At 40.4% G+C, this 19,206-nt stretch overlaps 1 protein-coding gene across 20 annotated transcripts in view; it reads left to right on the top strand.

The window, feature by feature from the left end:
* Positions 1–19,206, top strand: part of UNKL (unk like zinc finger) — a 57,506-nt gene that overhangs the window by 25,112 nt on the left and 13,188 nt on the right. For 12 of the 20 annotated variants that reach the window (XM_075104487.1, XM_075104495.1, XM_075104489.1 and 9 more), the window contains 5 exons: positions 11,026–11,214; positions 12,966–13,064; positions 13,380–13,442; positions 13,989–14,154; positions 19,008–19,100. In XM_075104487.1, the coding sequence (XP_074960588.1) occupies positions 11,026–11,214; positions 12,966–13,064; positions 13,380–13,442; positions 13,989–14,154; positions 19,008–19,100 (610 nt within the window). Of the gene's footprint in view, positions 1–6,023; positions 7,114–11,025; positions 11,215–12,965; positions 13,065–13,379; positions 13,443–13,988; positions 14,155–19,007; positions 19,101–19,206 lie in introns of those variants that run through there. The other 8 variants (XM_075104490.1, XM_075104482.1, XM_075104500.1 and 5 more) reach the window with 4 other exon arrangements.

Below are 19,206 nucleotides of genomic sequence, written 5' to 3'. Positions count from 1 at the left end.
TTTCATGAGTGATTTAGGTACGGCTGAAAACACTAAGTATTCTAATATGCCTTCCAGCTACGGGGAATCTTCCTCACCACATACATGCATTTTTCTGTTAGTTGTTATGAGTCTCATGAACATTGTATACATTTTCCATTCCATGCTCAGTGAGTCTCTGCCTGTACTACTGTTCAAGTGTGAAAACGGAAAAGTTGACCCTACTCCCTTCCCTGTACTTTCTACTTGAAGTTCCTTCCAAGTGGCCACCTTTTTCTGATGTCTGGCAAAATGTTCTGTCTTTCTTTCACCTGACTACTTACCTGCAGCATTGTTTGATGCACTTCCATTATTTGTTTTTCTGAATATTCAGTTCCTGATTTTTCATTAGCAGGTTGGTCTTCTGTTTTTCCACATTTAATTCTTGAGTTTTGTTGCTTGCTTGCTTTCACCTTCTCCATCTGCTGTAAACTGCTTAATTTTAGTATTTAAGTAGTCAGTCTGTTTCCTCCCTCTCCCCATCATAAGTATCCCACCAACTTATTTACGTTTGTGGTTTGTGTTTTTCTCTCTGTTCCAATAAGCTGTCTGTCTGTCCCCGCTTTCGTCATAATTCTTATCACTGTCAGACACTCACCCTGAGTAAACTTAATTTTAGGGGTTTTTGTCATGATGAGATTAGACTTTCTAGGCTTCTGTTCCTTTGTGCCTTCAAAAGAAAATCTCACTATTCATCTTCCAAAACTTCTTTCACATATCCTGTTATGGTATGCTGGGAGAGTATCCTACTGTTTTATTTGCTTCTAGAGGAAAAGGATGATGTAGTACTTGAGACACCTAAATTCACTTCTCTGCTCGATCATAAGATTCCTCTTCGACTGTAAGCAAGTGGTTTAGGTCCCCATTTCTACAATGTGGTGATACTATTGCCCTATCTATAAATGTTATTGGAAGAATGAGTCTGTTAAGATTCTGTATGATCCAGGTTGGTAGTGAGGGAGGCTGTGTTAACTGTTTTAAATAGATACCTTCTTATCTCACCTATACTGTATTCTTATGACTTCATCTAAGTTGCCTTGTCAATTGGACTGTCATCAGTCATTCCTCTGCTGTATCTTCCCTTAACATTTCAGTCAGGAAATAATCTACTCTTCAGATTTTTTGGTAAGTGTGAGTTCAGTTTCCATGGAGGGCTTCTACATCTATGTTTCTTTACCTTTATGTTCTGCCTTCTGGTTTGAAGCACCTAACATTATACTTTTGTCAGTCCCTTTACCTGATCTTTGATAGTACTGTTTTTCTCGCCTGAGCCAGCAGTGTGCTCAGGCGGCCAAGGCGGCCAATGGCATCCTGGCTTGTATCAGGAATAGTGTGGCCAGCAGGAGCAGGGAGGTGGTAGTGCCCCTGTACTCAGCACAGGTGAGGCCTCACCTCAAGTACTGTGTGCAGTTTTCAGCCCCTCACTACAACAAGGACATCGAGGTGCTGGAGCATGTCCAAAGAAGGGCAATGAAGTTGGCGAAGTACCTAGAGAACAAGTCTTATGAGGAGAGGTTGAGGGAGCTGGGGTTGTTTAGTCTGGAGAAGAGGAGGCTGAGGGAAACCTTATAGCTGTCTACAACTACCTGAAAGGAGGTTGTAGCAAGGCAGGGGTTGGACTCTTCTCCCTAGTAACAAGCGATAGGACGAGAGGAAATGGCCTCAAGCTGCACCAGGGGAAGTTTAGGCTGGATATTAGGAAAAAATTCTTCACTGAAAGGGTTGTCAAGCATTGGAACAGGCTGCCCAGGGAGGTGGTTGAGTCTCCATCCCTAGAGGTATTTAAAAGAAGGGTAGACGTGGTGCTTGAGGATATAGTTTAGTGGTGGACTTGGCAGTGATAGGTTAGCGGTTGGACTCGATGATATTAAGGGTCTTTTCCAACCTTAACAATTCTATGATTCTATGATTCTCCAATCTGTCTTTGCTGTTCCCTTTGCTTTATACTCGACGAGTTGTATCATCTTAATGCACTTAACCTCCACAGTGCAGTTTACCCAATGTGATAGAGTATTTCCCTTGGTTGTAATTTTTAATTTCAATTAGTACTACTTTTTTCTCCACACATGCCATCACCTCTTATCTTTCTTTTTGTTGTGTTGCTCTAGCAAGTCCTAGGTTGACTTTCTTGGCATACCCATTTTTTCTCATATTGCATCAGAGCTGTGAAATGCCTTAAGTAAGATTTGGAGTCTTTGTATGCACTGTAGCAAGAAATTCACTTATCCTTTTCCCAGCCCTATGTGTCTTCTTGAGGAGCTGCATTTACACCAGCAACTTTTACTTTCAGCTCTTACTGCTTGTTCTTAACAATTACTACTCTTTTGTGCTCTATTCAGTGTCATTTAATTGCCAGAAGGAGCACTCCTTTTTACTCATTCTCCTACTGCTCCTTTTTCAATGACATAAATTACTTTTCTTTCACTGTTTATTTAACTTTAAGAGTCTCTTCCATATAGTTTATTCTGTTGCACGGGTAAAATTCGTATATCTGAACTCCTTGGTTAGGGGAAATGATAGCAGACTAGGTTTCTTGAATATTTCTGTTCATTCAAGTTGAAATAGCTTGATCCATGTTTCAAATACATTGCTTGCACCATTTAAACTTTCATGCCCTACTTGGTTAATGAAGTTGGTTATGTTACTACTTCTTCACGTTTACTCATATTTCCATTACTCCTTGCATGTCCTTCCATGACTCTTCAGCTATGTAGTGTTTCATCATCCAATATCTGTGCACCCTTTTTTTTCTCAGTCATTTTTGCTATCTACCCTTTTTCTCAGTCACCTTTGCCAAAATAATCTCTCTGCATGGCATGCACTCCTCTGCATCCCATACATATGCATCATTCTCAGCCATAAGCTTCTGCCTTACCTGAATTTCATTCCTTCATTTCAGCTGTTCTCATTTATATCCTGAAAATTTATTGCAATTCAGTGTACGTGAATGGTCTTCTCCTATGTCTGTTTTTCTCATACTGCCATGTGAGTTGGATTAACTAGGCTGTCTCGGTGCATACAACCATAGCCACAGTTGCTGCTTCATATGCTTTCACTAGCTGGTTGATTAGCTTTTCAGTGTTGTTATATGAATACAAAATGTATATTCTCTTAAGCAGCTTTTCAGCCACAAAATGTCAAGAATCTTATAATCTCTCCTTAAAACACACTCAGCTCACACTTTAGAATTATACTGCTGATCTTCTCCATGTATCAAGTCTCTTTGTTACTGGTACATAACTGCAGTTAGGTGATGATACAGAGCAAAGGCCTAGCTGTATGATAAAATTTGTCTGTAAATAGGGAAAAAAGGAAGACCAGGGGAACTACAGGAAGTCAGTATGTCTGAACCCGGCAAGATCACGGAACAGATCCTCCTGGAAACTGTGCTAAGTCACATGGAAAATAAGGTGGTGATTGGTGATAGCCAACACGGCTTCACTAAGGGCAAATTGTGCCTGACAAATTTGCTGGCCTTCTACAACAGGGTTTCAGAGTTCGTGGATAAGGGAAGAGCAACTGACATCATCTACTTGGACTTGTGCAAAGCGTTTGATGCTGGCCCACATGACATCCTTGTCTCTAAATTGGAGAGACATGAATTTGGCAGACAACTCAGTGAATAAAGAATTGGCTGGATTGTCGCACTCGAAGAGTTGCAGTCAACGGCTCGATGTTCAAGCAGAGACTAGTGATGAGTGGTGTTCCTCAGGGATCTGTATTGGAACCAGCACTGTTTAATTAATGACTTTGTTGGTGACATGGACAGTGGGATTGAGTGCACCCTCAGCAGGTTTGCCAATGACACCAAGCTGTGTGGTGCAGTCAGCATGCTGGAGGGAAGGGATGCCATCCAGAGGGACCTTGACAGGTTTGAGAGGTGGGCCTGTGCAAACCTCATGAAGTTCAAGAAGGCCAAATGCAAGGTCCTGCACATGGGTCAGGGCAATCCCAAGCACAAATACAGGCTGGGTGGAGAACGGCTGCTCTTCAGCAGCCCCAGGGAGAAGGATTTGGGGGTGCTGGTTGATGAGAAGCTCAACAGTACCTGGCAATGTGTGCTTGCAGCCCAGAAAGCTAACATATCAAAAGAAGCATGACCAGCAGGTCAAGGGAGGTGATTCTCCCCCTCTACTCCACTCTTGTGAGACCCCACCTGAAGTACTGTGTTTTGTGGTTTAGCCCCAGCCAGCAACTAAGCCCCACACAGCCGCTGGCTCACTCCCCCCCAGCGGGATGGGAGAGAGAATCAAATCAGAAGGGTAAAAGTGAGAAAACTCATGGGTAGAGATAAAGACAGTTTAATAGGTAAAGCAAAACAGTAATAGTAATAATAATTATAACAATAATAATGTCATGAAAAGGAAAAGCAAAAGTTGCATGCGCAAGGAAAACAAAACAAGGAATTCACACACTATTTACCATCGGCAGACAGGTGTTGAGCCATCTCCAGGAAAGCAGGGCTCTATCACACGTAATGGTTACTTGGGAAGACAAATGCCATAACTCTGACCATCCCCCCTTCCTTCGTCTTCCCCTGCTTTATATGCTGAGCGTGACATCATATGGTATGGAATATCCCTTTAATCAGTTTTGGATCAGCTGCCTTGGCTGTGCCCCCTCCCTTCCCACTTCTTGTGCCTCTGGCAGAGCATGGGAAGCTGAAAAAGTTCTTGACTAGTACAGGCACTACTCAGGGACACTTAGCTGCTACTTAACGACAACTAAAACCTTAATGTACCATCAGCACTATTCACAAAACACACTATACCAGCTACAGTGCAGAAAATTAACTCTATCCCAACCAAAACCAGCACATGTGTTCAGTTCTGGGGCCCCCAACATAGGAAGGACATGGACTTGGAGTGAATACAGAGGAGGGCTACGAAGATGATCAGAGGGCTGAAGCACCTTACCTGTGAAGACAGGCTGAGCAAGTTGGGGTTGTTCAGCCTGGAGAAGAGAAGGCTGCAGGGAGACTTTATAGCGGCCTTCCAGTACCTGAAGGGGACCTACAAAAAAGCTGGAGAGGGACTTTTTACAAGGGCATGTAGTGATAGGACAAGGCATAATGGCTCTAAACTGAAAGAGGGTAGATTTAGATGAGATATAAGGAAGAAACTCTTCACTCTGAGGGTGGTGAGGCACTGGAATGGGTTGCCCAGAGAGGTTGTGGATGCCCATCCCTTGAAGTGTTCAAGGCCAGGTTGGATGGGGCTTTTGAGCATCCTGGTCTAGTGGAAGGTGTCCCTGCCCATGGCAGGGGAGGTGGAACTAGATGATCTTTAAGGTCCCTTCCAACCCAAACCATTCTGTGATTCTATGAAATATTGTTCAAGTTTGTGGCATTCCAAAACTAATAGGAAAACTTGCTGTTTATTCTGGAGGTGAAATAGGAGCTACATCAAAGATTAATTACATTTATCAGTTACAGAATATGTTAGCCCTTCTAGGCTCAGAGCAATAAATCACAGTTTTGTTTCGAAGTGTAAAACGATTGAAATTTTGGCCATGATATCATTATGCCCAGAGTCCATGATGAGATTGAATTGAATAAGACTGAATATTTGCATAGGATATATGTTGATAACAGTGGATGAAGATAGGTTAACCAGCACCATCTTTGTTTTACCAAGTTTATCAAAGATGTGTAAATATTTGATAACACGTTTGAGTTAGCACAGTTAAGAAGTCAGTGCTTGTCAGCACAGTCGCAGTAAACTTTATGTGCCTATATAGCTCATCCTGATTGTAGACACAGTGCTAACATTCTGCTGCCTTCATTAAGCTTCAGATTGTCTCTTTTACTTCATAACTAAGATTGCTTGACCACGTGCACACTATCAGTTACCACACTAATTTGATAAATAATAGTTTTATTAAGTTGTGATAATGCAACTGAGTGTGGTTACATGTGCATAGTCTAAGATTGAACAATGGTGATGAATCCGCTTCCTTTACTGTGGAATTAGTGTACTGAGACAGTGAGGGACGTAGGCAGGAAATAAGTTACTTGAGAGCAAAATTAGTTTTACAGCTTAATTAAAAATACCTATGTGTTTCCTATTCCTGTCATCTTCCCCTCGACCCCCCACAAATGTAGGCAATTTAACAGTACATTTAAAGCCACAAAATGTAACGTGAATCAAGAAACTCAAGAAGCTGCTATTTTCGTAGGAAGTGTAATTAGTTTTATAGGTACATGTTTCCTGATTTTCTTTGTAGAAATCCAGCTGTAAGCAAAGGCCTCAAGTAGGCAAGAACCAAGGGAAAGAATATCACTTGTTCTACATGCTCTTTTTCTAAGCAATTTAGCTGCAGTGAAGAACAATGTCAGATGATTTCTTAAGAATCTAAGAGGCCAAGGTCTTTGTGGTTACAACATTATGAGGATGTGACCTTGTTAAAGCAAGGTAGGCATCTTTTGACAGAGTTTTTTAACAAAAATGTTCAGGCATCCTCCAATCGCCTTGAGCAAAGATGCAAAATTGAAAAAGCTGTTATTTTGTAACCTCTGTCAAAGTGAGAGGTAATCTGAACTGTATCCAGCTGCAGTGTTCAGTTAAGCTTAAAAATGAATCTGCGAAGATTTACAGCTGAGCCTCTGTAAAGTAAGGAATGTCACCAAGTACTGGTCTTAAATTAAAGTAGACTCTAAATCCTTAGAGGCTGAATTTTGTCCTTCCTGTGCTTATGTCTTTCACTACACAGCACAGCAGATTTCAATTTTTAGGAGGGATGTGTCCCTGAAGAATACTTACATCTGTTGGGCGTCTATCCCACACTCATCAAATCAAACGCCACAAATGTTAAGCTGTATTTGTCGAGCAGTTTCCAAAGATCATGCTGAAGGCTTCCTCCAGAGTTGAGGCAACTGTATGAATTCTAGGTTCTGTTGCTTGAGCTTCTGTCTTAAGAAAGAAGAAAAAGCAAAAAAAAACCCAAAACAAAAACCCAAAACAAAGCCAAAAAAAGACCCAAAAAACAACTGGCAATTGGCAGTAGATTTTCCTAGCATCAGTAGTGCTGAGGACATCGCTGTTCATGTCAACTTTGTTACCAAAATGTAAATTCTGCAGCACCAAGGAACAGAAAGTAAGCATCTATGGTTTCCTTTCCCCCTCCTTGCACTCTTTTTGTCTCTAATACTAATATCACACTCATGTTAGTACTGACATTTGGCTTCATGTTAACTGTGAATCACAAGTCCTTTGATACAAAATACATGTTTGCTCACCATCTTGGCGTCAGTACTGCACTAAGTTGTATGGCTGTTTCTAGTTATGGGCTTGTTGTCATTGCTCAGATGTTCTTTGTATCTTACTCTGTGCAAAGAGCATGAGAGATACAGGAGCAGTGGTCTTCCAGGTATACTGTAGCAAGTCATAAGGGATGAACAAATATCTGAGAATAAATTATTTCTTGTCATGTGAGTGGCCATGTAACTTATCATGGTTTCTCTGTGGAGTCCACCCAGCCTTGACTTGTAGAGGAGGTGCTTGTTACAAGCCTGTGCAAAAAGGATGAGGGTCGTGATCAGTGTTGACATTTAGGGCTGGAACATCTTCACCAGACCTGGAGGAGTGTCTCACAGAGGGAAGGGGGGTGGTCTGAAAAATCCTCCGTTTAATTCCTCTGCCTTAAGAATTATCTTTGATGACCCTAGATAATGACCAGGATTAGGTATTCTCCCTAAATATAATCTTCTCTTGCCTTTTTTGATAACAGGATATTAGTCTGGGTCTAAGACAACAGGGCATTTCTTATGTTCTTATTAGGTGGATAAACATACAGTAAAGGCACAGACAGGAGATAGAGAGGAATAAATTCTAAATAATAACTTCAGACCCAAAAGAGTGGTTTTTGTATGTGCTTGCCCTGTAAATTCAGGCTAGGTTTGAAACTTTTTTTTCCTTGCTTGTACATTTAACCTACTGTGGATATTATGTGACCCATTTTCTTTGTCTGCTTTGTTTGCATTAGTTCTTTGTATTTTCTTTGCAAATTGAGTCATGCAAAATTTGTGGCACTGTGTAATCCAGTTATTAAAATTTCTATTTTCTGAAAAATACAAAAGACAGAGTAGAGACTCTCTCTGTCTATTGTCATCCTGGTGGACCCTTCAGAGATTAAGACCAAAAGCCTAAAGATGAATGTAATCAGATAACACTGCCTGCATCCTAGGAGGTTGAGCAATTGTTTTAGTTTATTTTAGTTTTTCAGAGCAAAACTACACAAAATTGTAAGCTTTTAATGCTTATAGCGCTATATATATGTTAATGCCACCACTGATACCTACTGTAGCCAGAAGGATTACATGAGTGGCACCTTATGGTCTGATTTAATGGTCTACATACCTGATATCATCTGATCTTGACCAGTAACATTGTACCTCAAGCCCCAGTACTTCTGGGCAAACAAGGGCATTGTTCCCCGCTTATGGCTCTGTTACCTGCAGGTAGCTTTCCAGCACAAGTAATCCATAATGGCTATCTTCCTCCCTCTTCCCCTAGTGTTCATTAGGTCACACCGTAGGGGAGCAACCATGATGTGCATCTTCCTGTGTCAGCAAAATAATCTATGTTGCCTGCCTAGCTGAAAGAGTGGACATGAAATATGCATCTGAGAAACATTCTGTGCAGTTTAGGGAACTCACCCTTAAACTGAGTCAGTAGCTTATATAAATTAGTATCTTACTGCAGGTGTTAGTCTGCCTTCGCTGTCTAATATTTTATCTTACATATTTTTGTGCTGCATTAAGCAGCCTTGTGCTACCAGAAGTATGTTTTGAAGTGTACTTACAAGATGTAACTATGTCATTCATTAAAAGTTTTCAAAATGTTTTGATACGGAACTGAATACCTTAGAACAATTTTATCGACCAAAAAAAATTTTTTTTTTATTTCCCTTAAGAACAATGGGCTTTTTCCTGGCAGTGTCCTTTTATTCTCTTCTTCTCTCTAGCATAAAGAAAGGATTTCAGTATTTTAGAGCTTAAAAAAAGGTGCAAACTTAGTGTCGCCGTGCACAGGGACAATCCTCAGTTTTGGATTTATAGTACAGAAAGAGAAATGTCACATGTTGTAACAAGCTTGTGGTCAAAACATGAATTCTTCAGCCTTTGACTTCAGAAGGAATTTTGTCTGAGTAAACCTTGGCTACCAATTTAATTATTTTTGCTGTGGTGCCCAGTCTTCTACTTTGTCAGCGCTCAGGGTATATGTAAATCTCAGACTGTTGTGTAAAGAAGCTGTCTCTGGATTTCAGAAGCAATCTAATTACAGAACTCCAAACAGATAAGGTTCATGACAGGAGATTTTCTGTAGGGAAAGGAGTGAGTGAATGCACAGGTAATAATCTTCAGCGAGTAAATGGCTTACATCTGTTGGAGGTGTTTTTTTTCTCTTCTGAGAAGGGCAGTGAAGCTGGGGGGAAGGGTCTGGAGAGCAAGTCTGATGAGGAGCAGCTGAGGGAACTGGGGTTGTTTAGTCTGGAGAAGAGGAGGCTGAGGAGAGACCATATCGCTCTCTACAACTATCTGAAAGGAGATTGTAGTGAGGTGGGTGTTGGTCTCTTCTCCCAAGTAACTAGCGAGAAGAAATGGCCTCAAGTTGCATCAGGGGAGGTTTAGATTGGGTATTAGGAAAAATGTCTTTACTGCAAGAGTGGTCAGGCATTGGAACAGGCTGCCCAGAGAGGTGGTAGAGTCACCATCCCTAGAGGTGTTAAAAAAACGTGTAGATGTGGCACTTCGGGACATAGTTTAGGAGGTGCGGTAGTGTTGGGTTGACGGTTGGACTTGATGATCTTGGAGATCTTTTCCAACCTCAGTGATTCTGTGACCTCATCTAGGTTCATGTCTGTCCTCTACCTGATTTACAGGAATTTGAATCTGAAATTCCTGCTGCTCAGGAGGGACATTTTGAGGCTATACTATTCTGGGGAGAGAGGTGTCTCCTGTTAAAATCCTGATTTCCTTTAAAATACTTGCACATTTTCTGGAGCATAGACTAAAATTAAGGGTTAATGGTGGATTCTGTTCCAAAACAAGCGCGGGAGGGATTGAAATCTCTATCATCACTGAGTGTTCTCACCACTGGGCTGTTAGGCATAAATGTAGGATGCAACTATTTCCATACTGCCTTTGTGAATCTAGTTATAACTCTAGTTTAAGGAAATTTAACAGTTTGCTTAAAAAATGTAGAAACGTGCATGGCCCACAATTCCACTTAAGCATATTATTGTAGGATGCTGACACCTGAGTCATAAATTTCAGGTTGATCAGAATTGTACTTTTAGCAGAAAAATGTCAAGACCTACTACTTACAGATTGTACCTTCAGCTTAAGCCTTTTACTGTATAAGCTTAAAACGCTCTGGGAAATGTATAGCAGGTATAAAAAATTATAAATTCAGTAATGTTTTTAAATATTAATATGTTTATTAACCAATAAACATTTCAATATTTAAGAATCTCAGAAAAAAGCCCTTTGAGATTTACAAACAAGCATTGAGATGCCTTTTGCCAAGATTCAATATGTCTTTCTTTTTGAACTTCATGGCTTGATCCAGATGAGCTCTTTTAAAAGAGTGAAATGTTGTGTAATGCTTGCATTAAAATGCAAATTAAGAAATATATGAATGAATGGAAATTAGGGTTGTCAGAAAGCAAGTATTCCTTTACTGTTAATTAATGTCCATTAAGTGGAGTAATCTCTGCCTGTGATTAACTTTGTGCATAGGGACCAAACAAGGCTATATTCTGGTGTGTACAAATGCATCTCCTTTTGAAGTCTGTGTATTTACAATAGCTCCATGTTAATTTGTCATCTGCTACTTTTTTAGCTAATACCAAAAATATATTCAAATAAACCAAAGTTAGTATTGGATTTACGTAAGACTGAAATTAATTTGTAATTTCAAGTGATTGTGTTACAGAGGGAGGCTATAGCTGTAAACATAAAAAATATCATAGAGTATATTAGACACTCTTTTCTGTCTTCTACAGATTTCCTGTTCTTCAAGTCCAACTGTAACATCAAGTTCTGGTAGCAGTAGTTCTTTATCACCCCTTGGACCTCTTTGTAGACAGAGATCATTAGCAAATGGCGTTTTGTGTTCTGAGTCTAGCACATCAGGTGTTTCTTCACCAACATCTAGCTATCCAAAAGCACCAGGCTTTGAACGAGAAGATCAGGTATGTGAATAATATGGGTCTAGAAGTACAAATGCAATCTTAAGGTAAATTAGATTCAGCAAAAAATGTTGTCTGCCTTGTGTAGCAGCACTGATTTTTGATAATTTAGAACACAGAGTTTGGAACCCTCTTCTTTAGGGAACTAAACTGCATCAAATTAAGTTGTCACAGGCCAAGAACACTCATGCAAACAGTCACTGCAGCTCAGCTGACATGCAGTAAATTCTAACTTAGCAGAAATGTGATTGTCATTTTAAGCCCGTGTTGCCAAGAACAGAGCAAGCTAATGGAAAACAAAATCATAGCTAGGCTGGGTAGGATTCAGTTTTAATTATTTTGAAAATTGATGGTGAAAAGATGCATTAATTTCTGGCTGTTGATACTATTTCTGAGTTCCAGTCTTTGATTAATTTCAGTCTGTTTCTTCTCCTACCTGCAGCTGCCTCTCTCCTTGGACAAGTTCCTTGCCGAGACAGACATAGATGATAAAATATAACAAGGCTCTTGAAGAGAGGGGGATCTGTAGCATTAGCAATGAGAGGAGTGGTTGAAATTGAAGTTGGTGAGGAGTTAGAATTCTGTAGTCGGGGGTTGGGGAGAAAACAGGCAGTGCTAGAGACAGTTGAGAGAAGGGAAAACTGGTATTTTTCAGGGATATGCAACAGCTCTGTTGGCCTGTGAGAAAAAAGCTGAAAGCCCAGGATTTACCTGTTAAAGCTAAATTTTTCTTGCTCTATTATAATACTAGTCTCAATTTTAAATTGTCAGAAAGGAACTGTTTAAAAAAAGGAGCTCCAATAGCACATTTACGTAAGCTGCAGCCAAGCTGATCAGCCTTCTTGCAAACCTGTGACTTGTCTGAATTGATTACTATAACCTGAGATGCACAGAGAAGTGCAGAATTAAAAGATGGGAAAAGAGTGAAAGGAAGGAAAGTGGGTTTTGTAAATGGTAACTTGTTGTAGGTGATGGCAAGATCATTACTCTAGAGTAAAGTTCTCCGGGCAGCTTTGCTTTCTTAGATGTAGAGACGGACTATAGGTTAGAGAGCTAGTCATTGTGACAGGAGGGATTTCCATCTCCCAACATAGGGATCAAGTGATCATTCATCAAATGTCGTGGAAGCAAGGCAGCTACAGTATCAAATGGCTGCTTTCTGGACATGAGGCAGCAATAAATGAGAAATTAGTTAACTATTGGTGAAGATCTATTTTGCTATTTTGGTCACAATTAGTGAGTAATGTACTGCTACAAAGAATGTGTCTCAGCATCAAAAATGTCATCTGCTTGCCTTTTAGTGGCCACATTGAACCTGCCTAGAGAGAAAGCAGTGATGGACTTCACAATTTATAAAAAAGTATCTAGAGTAGTGGGAGGCATAGAAAGAGGGGGAGAGTTATTACTGCTAGGGAGCTTTCACTGCAAGACAGATGAGGAATCTCCCAAAGGAAGGAAGGAACAGGCACAGGATGACTGCTCAAAGGCAGCAGAAAGAACCATTTTTCCTAAGGAGACAGCACCTTGCAGAGTTTACTGCAATTCAGGAAGTCACTGAAAATTATTGGCCTGAAAAGAACAGAGATCCTTTGATCCTACTCTGCAAGAACACAGTGGGCAAAGAGAAATTGCTTAGAATTCCATTTTATTTAAGTATGTCTCACTTGTTTCAAAAGTTACCGTATTATGAAATGGTGTTCAAAGAAAATCTGCCCTTATATTTGATTTTTTGTTTGTTTGTTTGTTATTTGTAGCATGGTCACTTTAAGGGAAAATCTAGGCAGTTCCACTCAAACTTTTGGCTACCTCAGGCTTCTATTCCACCAGCCTCTTGGAGAAGTATTCCCCAGCTGGTGAGCATCTGGGACATGTTATTTCTGTCACAGCATAATGCTAACATGGCTACTCAATTTTTGGACCAGAAATAACTTGCATGTGCTCAGTTATGCATATAAATGGAACAATTGCAACTGCTGTTCCTTTTCCATGTAGATTTACTCTCTGATCATTAAAATTTAATTCTCCATATGGGACTGCAGTGAGGGAAATGAAGTCAGACTGTTGAAGATACCATTACAGAGATGCGACTGACCCTTGATAAACTAATAGTATATTTTACAGCAATGATTCATTAAGTTAATATATTACAGAGATTTTTCTTCTTTCAGGCAAAGCATCGAAGCTTCCCAACTGAGAATCAGCAGAAAATAAATGAACAAGACAACAAGCAGGTATTGCCAAAAGCTAAACGCTGTAAATATTTTGCCCTTTTTGATAATTTATTACTGCAGTATCAAAGTTATCTGGTGCTTTACAACAGTCTAAGGAAAATTTGTGCCCAGTGACAGGACAAGAGGCAACAGGCACAAACTGATGCACAGGAGGTTCAGTCCAAACGTCTAAACATATGGAAATACTTTTTTACTGTGCACATGAGACTGAGCATTGGAATAGGTTGCCCAGAGAGGTTGTGGAGTCTCCCTCCTTGGAGTTAAGCAAAGGCTGTCTGGACATGGTCCTGGGCAGCTGTCTCTAGGTTCTGTGAAAATGTACAATAGATGTGTGCTGCAGGGAGTACCAGGGATTAGAAGAATATGAGGCAATTTGAGGATCCTTTTGATTATAGCGATTCATTCAGAGGGTTCTTATGGATTTCTTTCTGTTTGAATGAAAATAACTACTTTTAAGAACACATTCTCTTTATTTTGTATGTTTGTATGTACATCTCTGTAAGCGTGTTTGTGTGTGTATACATATGTTTGGGTTTTTTTTAACAGAACCATCTCAGTGTTTTTTCAGCGGTTAACCCACTTGCGTCAAGTATAACTTCCAGTTTGGCCTCAAGTGTTGGATCAGACAGTTCATCTCCTACAACTGTCTCTGCTATCAGTGCTAAAGCTCTTCCATTCTATTCTGGCAGTAACACAGTTGAATCAGTAATAGGTAAGTCTTAACATTTAATCTCCGATTGTACATGTTTTGTTGCATTATTCAAGTTCCTGTCTCAATGTAGGTTCAAAGAGCCTATTGGTAAAGACAGTAATGTCGTACACACCTGCTTTATTATATGTAATTAAAAGCAATATCTGAAATTTTATTTAAATGTTTTTACCTGAAATCATTATTTTTCACAAGGTCTCTAGTGTAAGCATAGGAATGAGTGAATGGGACATTTAAACTGGAATTTTGGCATTGGTCTTGGCCAGTGATTTAAAAATGTAAAACCTTTGTAATGCAACCCACTGTGTCACTAGAAGTACTGTCTCAACTTCTGTTGGTGGGCTGATGAGAGTTGACTTTTTTTGGGTGGGCATGGGTGTGGGGGTGTGTGTGTGAGTGTTTGTGGAGGGGTGGGTGGGGGTGGGGGTGTTACCATACCAGGTGCAATTACAGATCTTACCATGTATGCATGAAAATGGGAGGTTTTTCTTTGGCTTACTGTATATTCTCCAGTCTGGTGATTTCTATGTTCAAGGGCAAAATCTTTTGTTTACACTGTGTGGACCAGATCTGAAAGTACTCTTTTCAGTGGTGCCCAACGCCAGGCCAAGGGGCAATGGGCACAAGATGGAACACAGGAAGTTCCAGCTAAACACAATAAAGAACCACTCGCCTGTGCGGGTGCCAGAGCAGTGGCACAGGCTGCCCAGAGAGGCTGTGGGGTCCCTTCCCTGGAGACATTCACACCCTGCCTGGACGCGGTCCTGTGCCCCCTGCTCTGGGTGTGCCTGCTCAAGCAGGGGGTTGGACGGGGTGATCTCCAGAGGTCCCTTCCAACCCTACCATTCTGTGATTCTGTGTGACACAAAGAGGAGGAGTCCTTGCTTTCTGGGTGCACAAGGCAGATTCTGGGAAATACGTCCAAAATTTCCGTCATTAGGCCAGAGCATTTCCCATGCTTCCAACCAGCTAGACTGTTTATGTGGAAAGTGGTAAAAGGATATAAATATTTCAGTAATGATTAGACACTGGCATCTTCAAAACTGGTCACAGTACTCCTGCTGTGATCTCACAGGTGCTGGATAGAGGGGAATAATCACTTCCCCCACCCTGCTGGCTGCACTTTTTCTAATGCAGGACAATATGCTGTTAGCTTTTATTGCCACAGAACGTGCTGTACGTATTGTTCATCAGAATTCCTAGATCTTTTTCTGCAGTGCTGCTTTCTGATCGTTTGGCCCCCAGCCTGTACTGTTGCAAGGGATTATTCAGCCCCAAGTGCAGAGTTATTGTATTTACCTTTGTTGAACTTCTTGAGGTTTGTATCAGTCCTGTTCTCCAGCCTTTTGAGGTCCTTCTAAACGGCAGTCCTGCCATCGAGTGTATCAGCTGCTCCACTTAATTTAGTGTTATCCACAAACTCATTGAAATTTGTGGCTGTTGAGGTTTATTCAGGAGGCTGTGGCAGGGAATGTTGTGATTCGAAAGATGCTGTCTTTCACATTCTGTGGTGTAAGTCACATGATCAGGGAGTTGCTGTGATTAGCTGGTGTACTTGAAGCTTTCTGTGTTTAAATCGATGTGTAGCAGCAATCAGGAGACTGCAGACAGTGAGTCAGCACTTCAGCATGGTAAGTTAGGCATTAGCTCTTTTAATTTTGTTAGCAAATCTATGCAGAATGTTAAATGACAGATCTTTTTCTGCAGTCTCACAAGTGTATAGCTTGCTTTACTTAAAGGTTTGTTTGATGATCTGTGTGTTACAACAGAAATTTTATATTATTTTTAAATCTCAGAATTAGAAAGAGCAGAATTTTTGTTTTTATTCTAGGCAAGTAATATAATTTCATCAGCTTTTGGTTCATATTTTAAGATGAACCATGGAATTAAATCACATATTTGTCAAGATAAACATTGCTTCTGGAATAAGTGGAGACTAGTTGGCTGTAACAAGTTACTCATATAATAATAAAAACCACAGTCTAATTTCTGTAAACTAGATGTGGTGCTAATTCTGTATAATTTTCAAATCGTGATATACTGAACAAGTGTTCAAAGTTGTTTAAAAAGTTATATGCTACATTTTCCATGTCCCAGTGTGATTATATTATTGCGCATAAGAGACTCTTGATTTCTCTGAGTTAGAATATGCCTCTGCTCTCTACAGATGTTTTTCTAAAACAGTTTTCAGTATGCTATGTTTGTTAACAGTACATGAATTGTAAAATACGTTTCATGTATGTATAAGTTAGTGTACTTTATGGTAACTACATAGATTTTGGATTTTTTTCCTTAAAAGAATTTCATATGGATATAAATTCTTTTTGCAGAGTTCTGCTTCATGGATATATAGGAAGGTATTGAAAATAAAGTGCTGTACATAATCTGAATAGAGAGGAAAATTAAAGACGTGTAGAACAGAGAATAAATACATAGTGTTCATGTAGGAAGTGGTGGATTGAGGAATCATAAAAAAAAGGGATAGAAAAAGCTGTAGCAAGGGAAGGGGCTAGGTGATTATGGGAAAAGGGGATGAATGGGTTTGGATAAAGGATATGAGGAAATGCAGGAGAGTTACATTAGCAAGGGCTGAGGAAGCTTTGTCAGACAGTGGGGTCTGTAGCCCTTTCTGTGACCCTTTATCTTGATCCCACAGGGAGCTCCCTGATCAATAGTCCCCAAGAGCTGGGGAAGAGGAGGGGGCAGGGGAGTTAGGAATATGCATACCAATCAGGTAGAACTAGTATTTAGCATAGAGGCTTGGACAATATGTTGAAAACTGAGGAATGATGGAGCGGAAGAAGATGTATTGTTGCAGTCTACTCCTGCCAGCGTCAAAGCAGATTGGTTGAGTTGTCAGGTTTTGTTCTGGTAAAAAAAAAGAAAGCAGCATAATCTGGGAACATAAAAGCTGCAGGGTGTTTGAAGTCCTCCTGAAAATAAAAAAAAAAACCACAAATTTAAAAGAGAATAGAGAAATTAGATAAGCAAAGTGTCAAAGGAGACAGATTTGGAGAGGAATAAATAGGGAATGGGCAGCAGTGAAGATAAATTACTCAAGTGGTGGTAGGGAGAAGGTGGGACCTTAACATGCGGGGACTTCTGCCAGCCTGATACTCCACCCTGTTGTCTGTTAGGTTCTGGGTGGACCTCCCCCAGGAATGTTTTGGTTGCTTCTGTTGCTTTCAATGGGATACTCAAGCATGGGGATTTTGACTGTCTGGCAGACTTGCCGTTCAGGGGAAATTGGTGTCTCTCCATTTGCTTCCCATATATGTTGTGATTTGTTTGTGTTCACTCCCTGCACTCCACTGACTTTCCACCATGTGAGGTGGAATCTGAGAGACCTGGAATGTATCAGAAATTAAGCTTCAAAAATCTAAATAAACAGTAAGGAGATGTGTCAGCCCTCTTGGTGGTAGGGGAGGACAAATGTGGCAGAATAAGTTAAGAACTTACATGAGGAGAACATGACAAGTTAGTGATTTAGTAAAGGTGCAGGCTTAGATTTGATCTAGTATTTAAGCAGTATGATTTGTCAGCCTCATTGAGTTTTGTTCCTGTTTGTCATACTTGCATAGCAGCGTACTGAGCCAGACACTGCAAATAACTTCAAATATTAATAACATCTGGGTGATGTTCAAGCAAAAGCTTGAAAAAAATCAGCTTGTTTCCCTGTTTAAAGATAATGGCAGTGCTACTGATGGGATTTTAAAGCCTCTCTTTTAATGACTGAGAGAATTTTGAATTTTTTTAAAGGAAGTGGAACAGCTTCTGTTGATGAAAGTGGGAGGGACCTCTCCCAGAATATCCTGCAGCATAGTGATGAGAGGTTTGCTGTCACAGGTGTTTTTGGTTTTTTTTTTTGCACAAAGGATGTTGAGACAAGTTCACATGTGAGAAGATTTATTAGTGGGTTGCATAGCTGATGGCACATAATGGTGAAAATTATTTCCAGATAAATATAGAAACATAAGAAAAGAGAGATAGAAGAAAGGGAACGAGAAGACTGTCCCAGAGGCCAGGTGGGAAAAGAAGTCACAGACAGGGCAGATGAGATCCTCTCGGGCATCCTCTCCAGTCCAGTGGCTGGTTCTCTCCCACATAATGCTTTTCATATATTAACTGTATTATAAACTATATTTTTCATCAAGATTGTCCCAAACTCCTTGTGGGCTCTTCCTGCTTATGATGCAATTAGCGTTAATTGGAGCACTCTTTGGTCAGTGGGTGGTGCTGCTTGCTAATTGGTTGTTGAGCAGTGTCCAAAGATCATATTGGGTCAAAATCAAAATCAAAAGCTACAATCAGGAGTAGGAGAAGAGGAGAAAGGAGGTGTGATTCTCATGCCAGTGGCAGTCACTTCCCCTGAGAATTTACCATAACAATGCTCTGAGGGTTGGCAGGTGCCAGATGGTGAGCATAACAAGATGGTGAGCATGAGAATAAGAAAGGAAATATACTGCCCCAGAGACTCTGGAAGGCACTACCAAAGCAGTTGGGTGAAAGGGCAAGAGAGGTAGGCTATAGGGTTGCAGATGAAAGGCCCTTACCTACATAAAAGGAAAAGGTAGGGAAGGCACAGTGCAGGAATGGGGATCCAAAACCCGGTATGGAAGAGGGACTTTTAGTCTGGGTTTCACACAGCACTTGTGGCCACTCTTAAGACTTGAGTCACTAAATTAGAGGAGGCCATCTCTCTCCTCCTTATTGTATTTTATAGGACTGGCTTAGGTGCCTGTCTCCAAGAGAAGGTTATTGCTAGAAAATTTTTAAAAGCTAGGGTATATCTGTTCAGGCCAAAATGCTCTCTGTGGATCAAGGATAATTCATTGATACAATGCTTTGTTTAACAGGTTCTGCTTTAGATTTGCATTTTAATGACGTGAACGTCGCATCCATAGATAGAGAATTAGAAGATCAAGAAGGCAGTGACCTTGGATTAGCAAGTAAGAGGTCCAATTTGTAAAATTATACTCATTTAAAATATCTTTCTTTCTTACCTTCCTGAACTTTTACTCATCAAAATAGTTACAGACAGCAGACTTTGAAGAA

The sequence above is a fragment of the Phalacrocorax aristotelis genome, chromosome 10, assembly GCF_949628215.1.
Source record: "Phalacrocorax aristotelis chromosome 10, bGulAri2.1, whole genome shotgun sequence".
NCBI lineage: Eukaryota > Metazoa > Chordata > Aves > Suliformes > Phalacrocoracidae > Phalacrocorax > Phalacrocorax aristotelis.
This window is presented reverse-complemented; position numbering and strand designations above follow the sequence as displayed.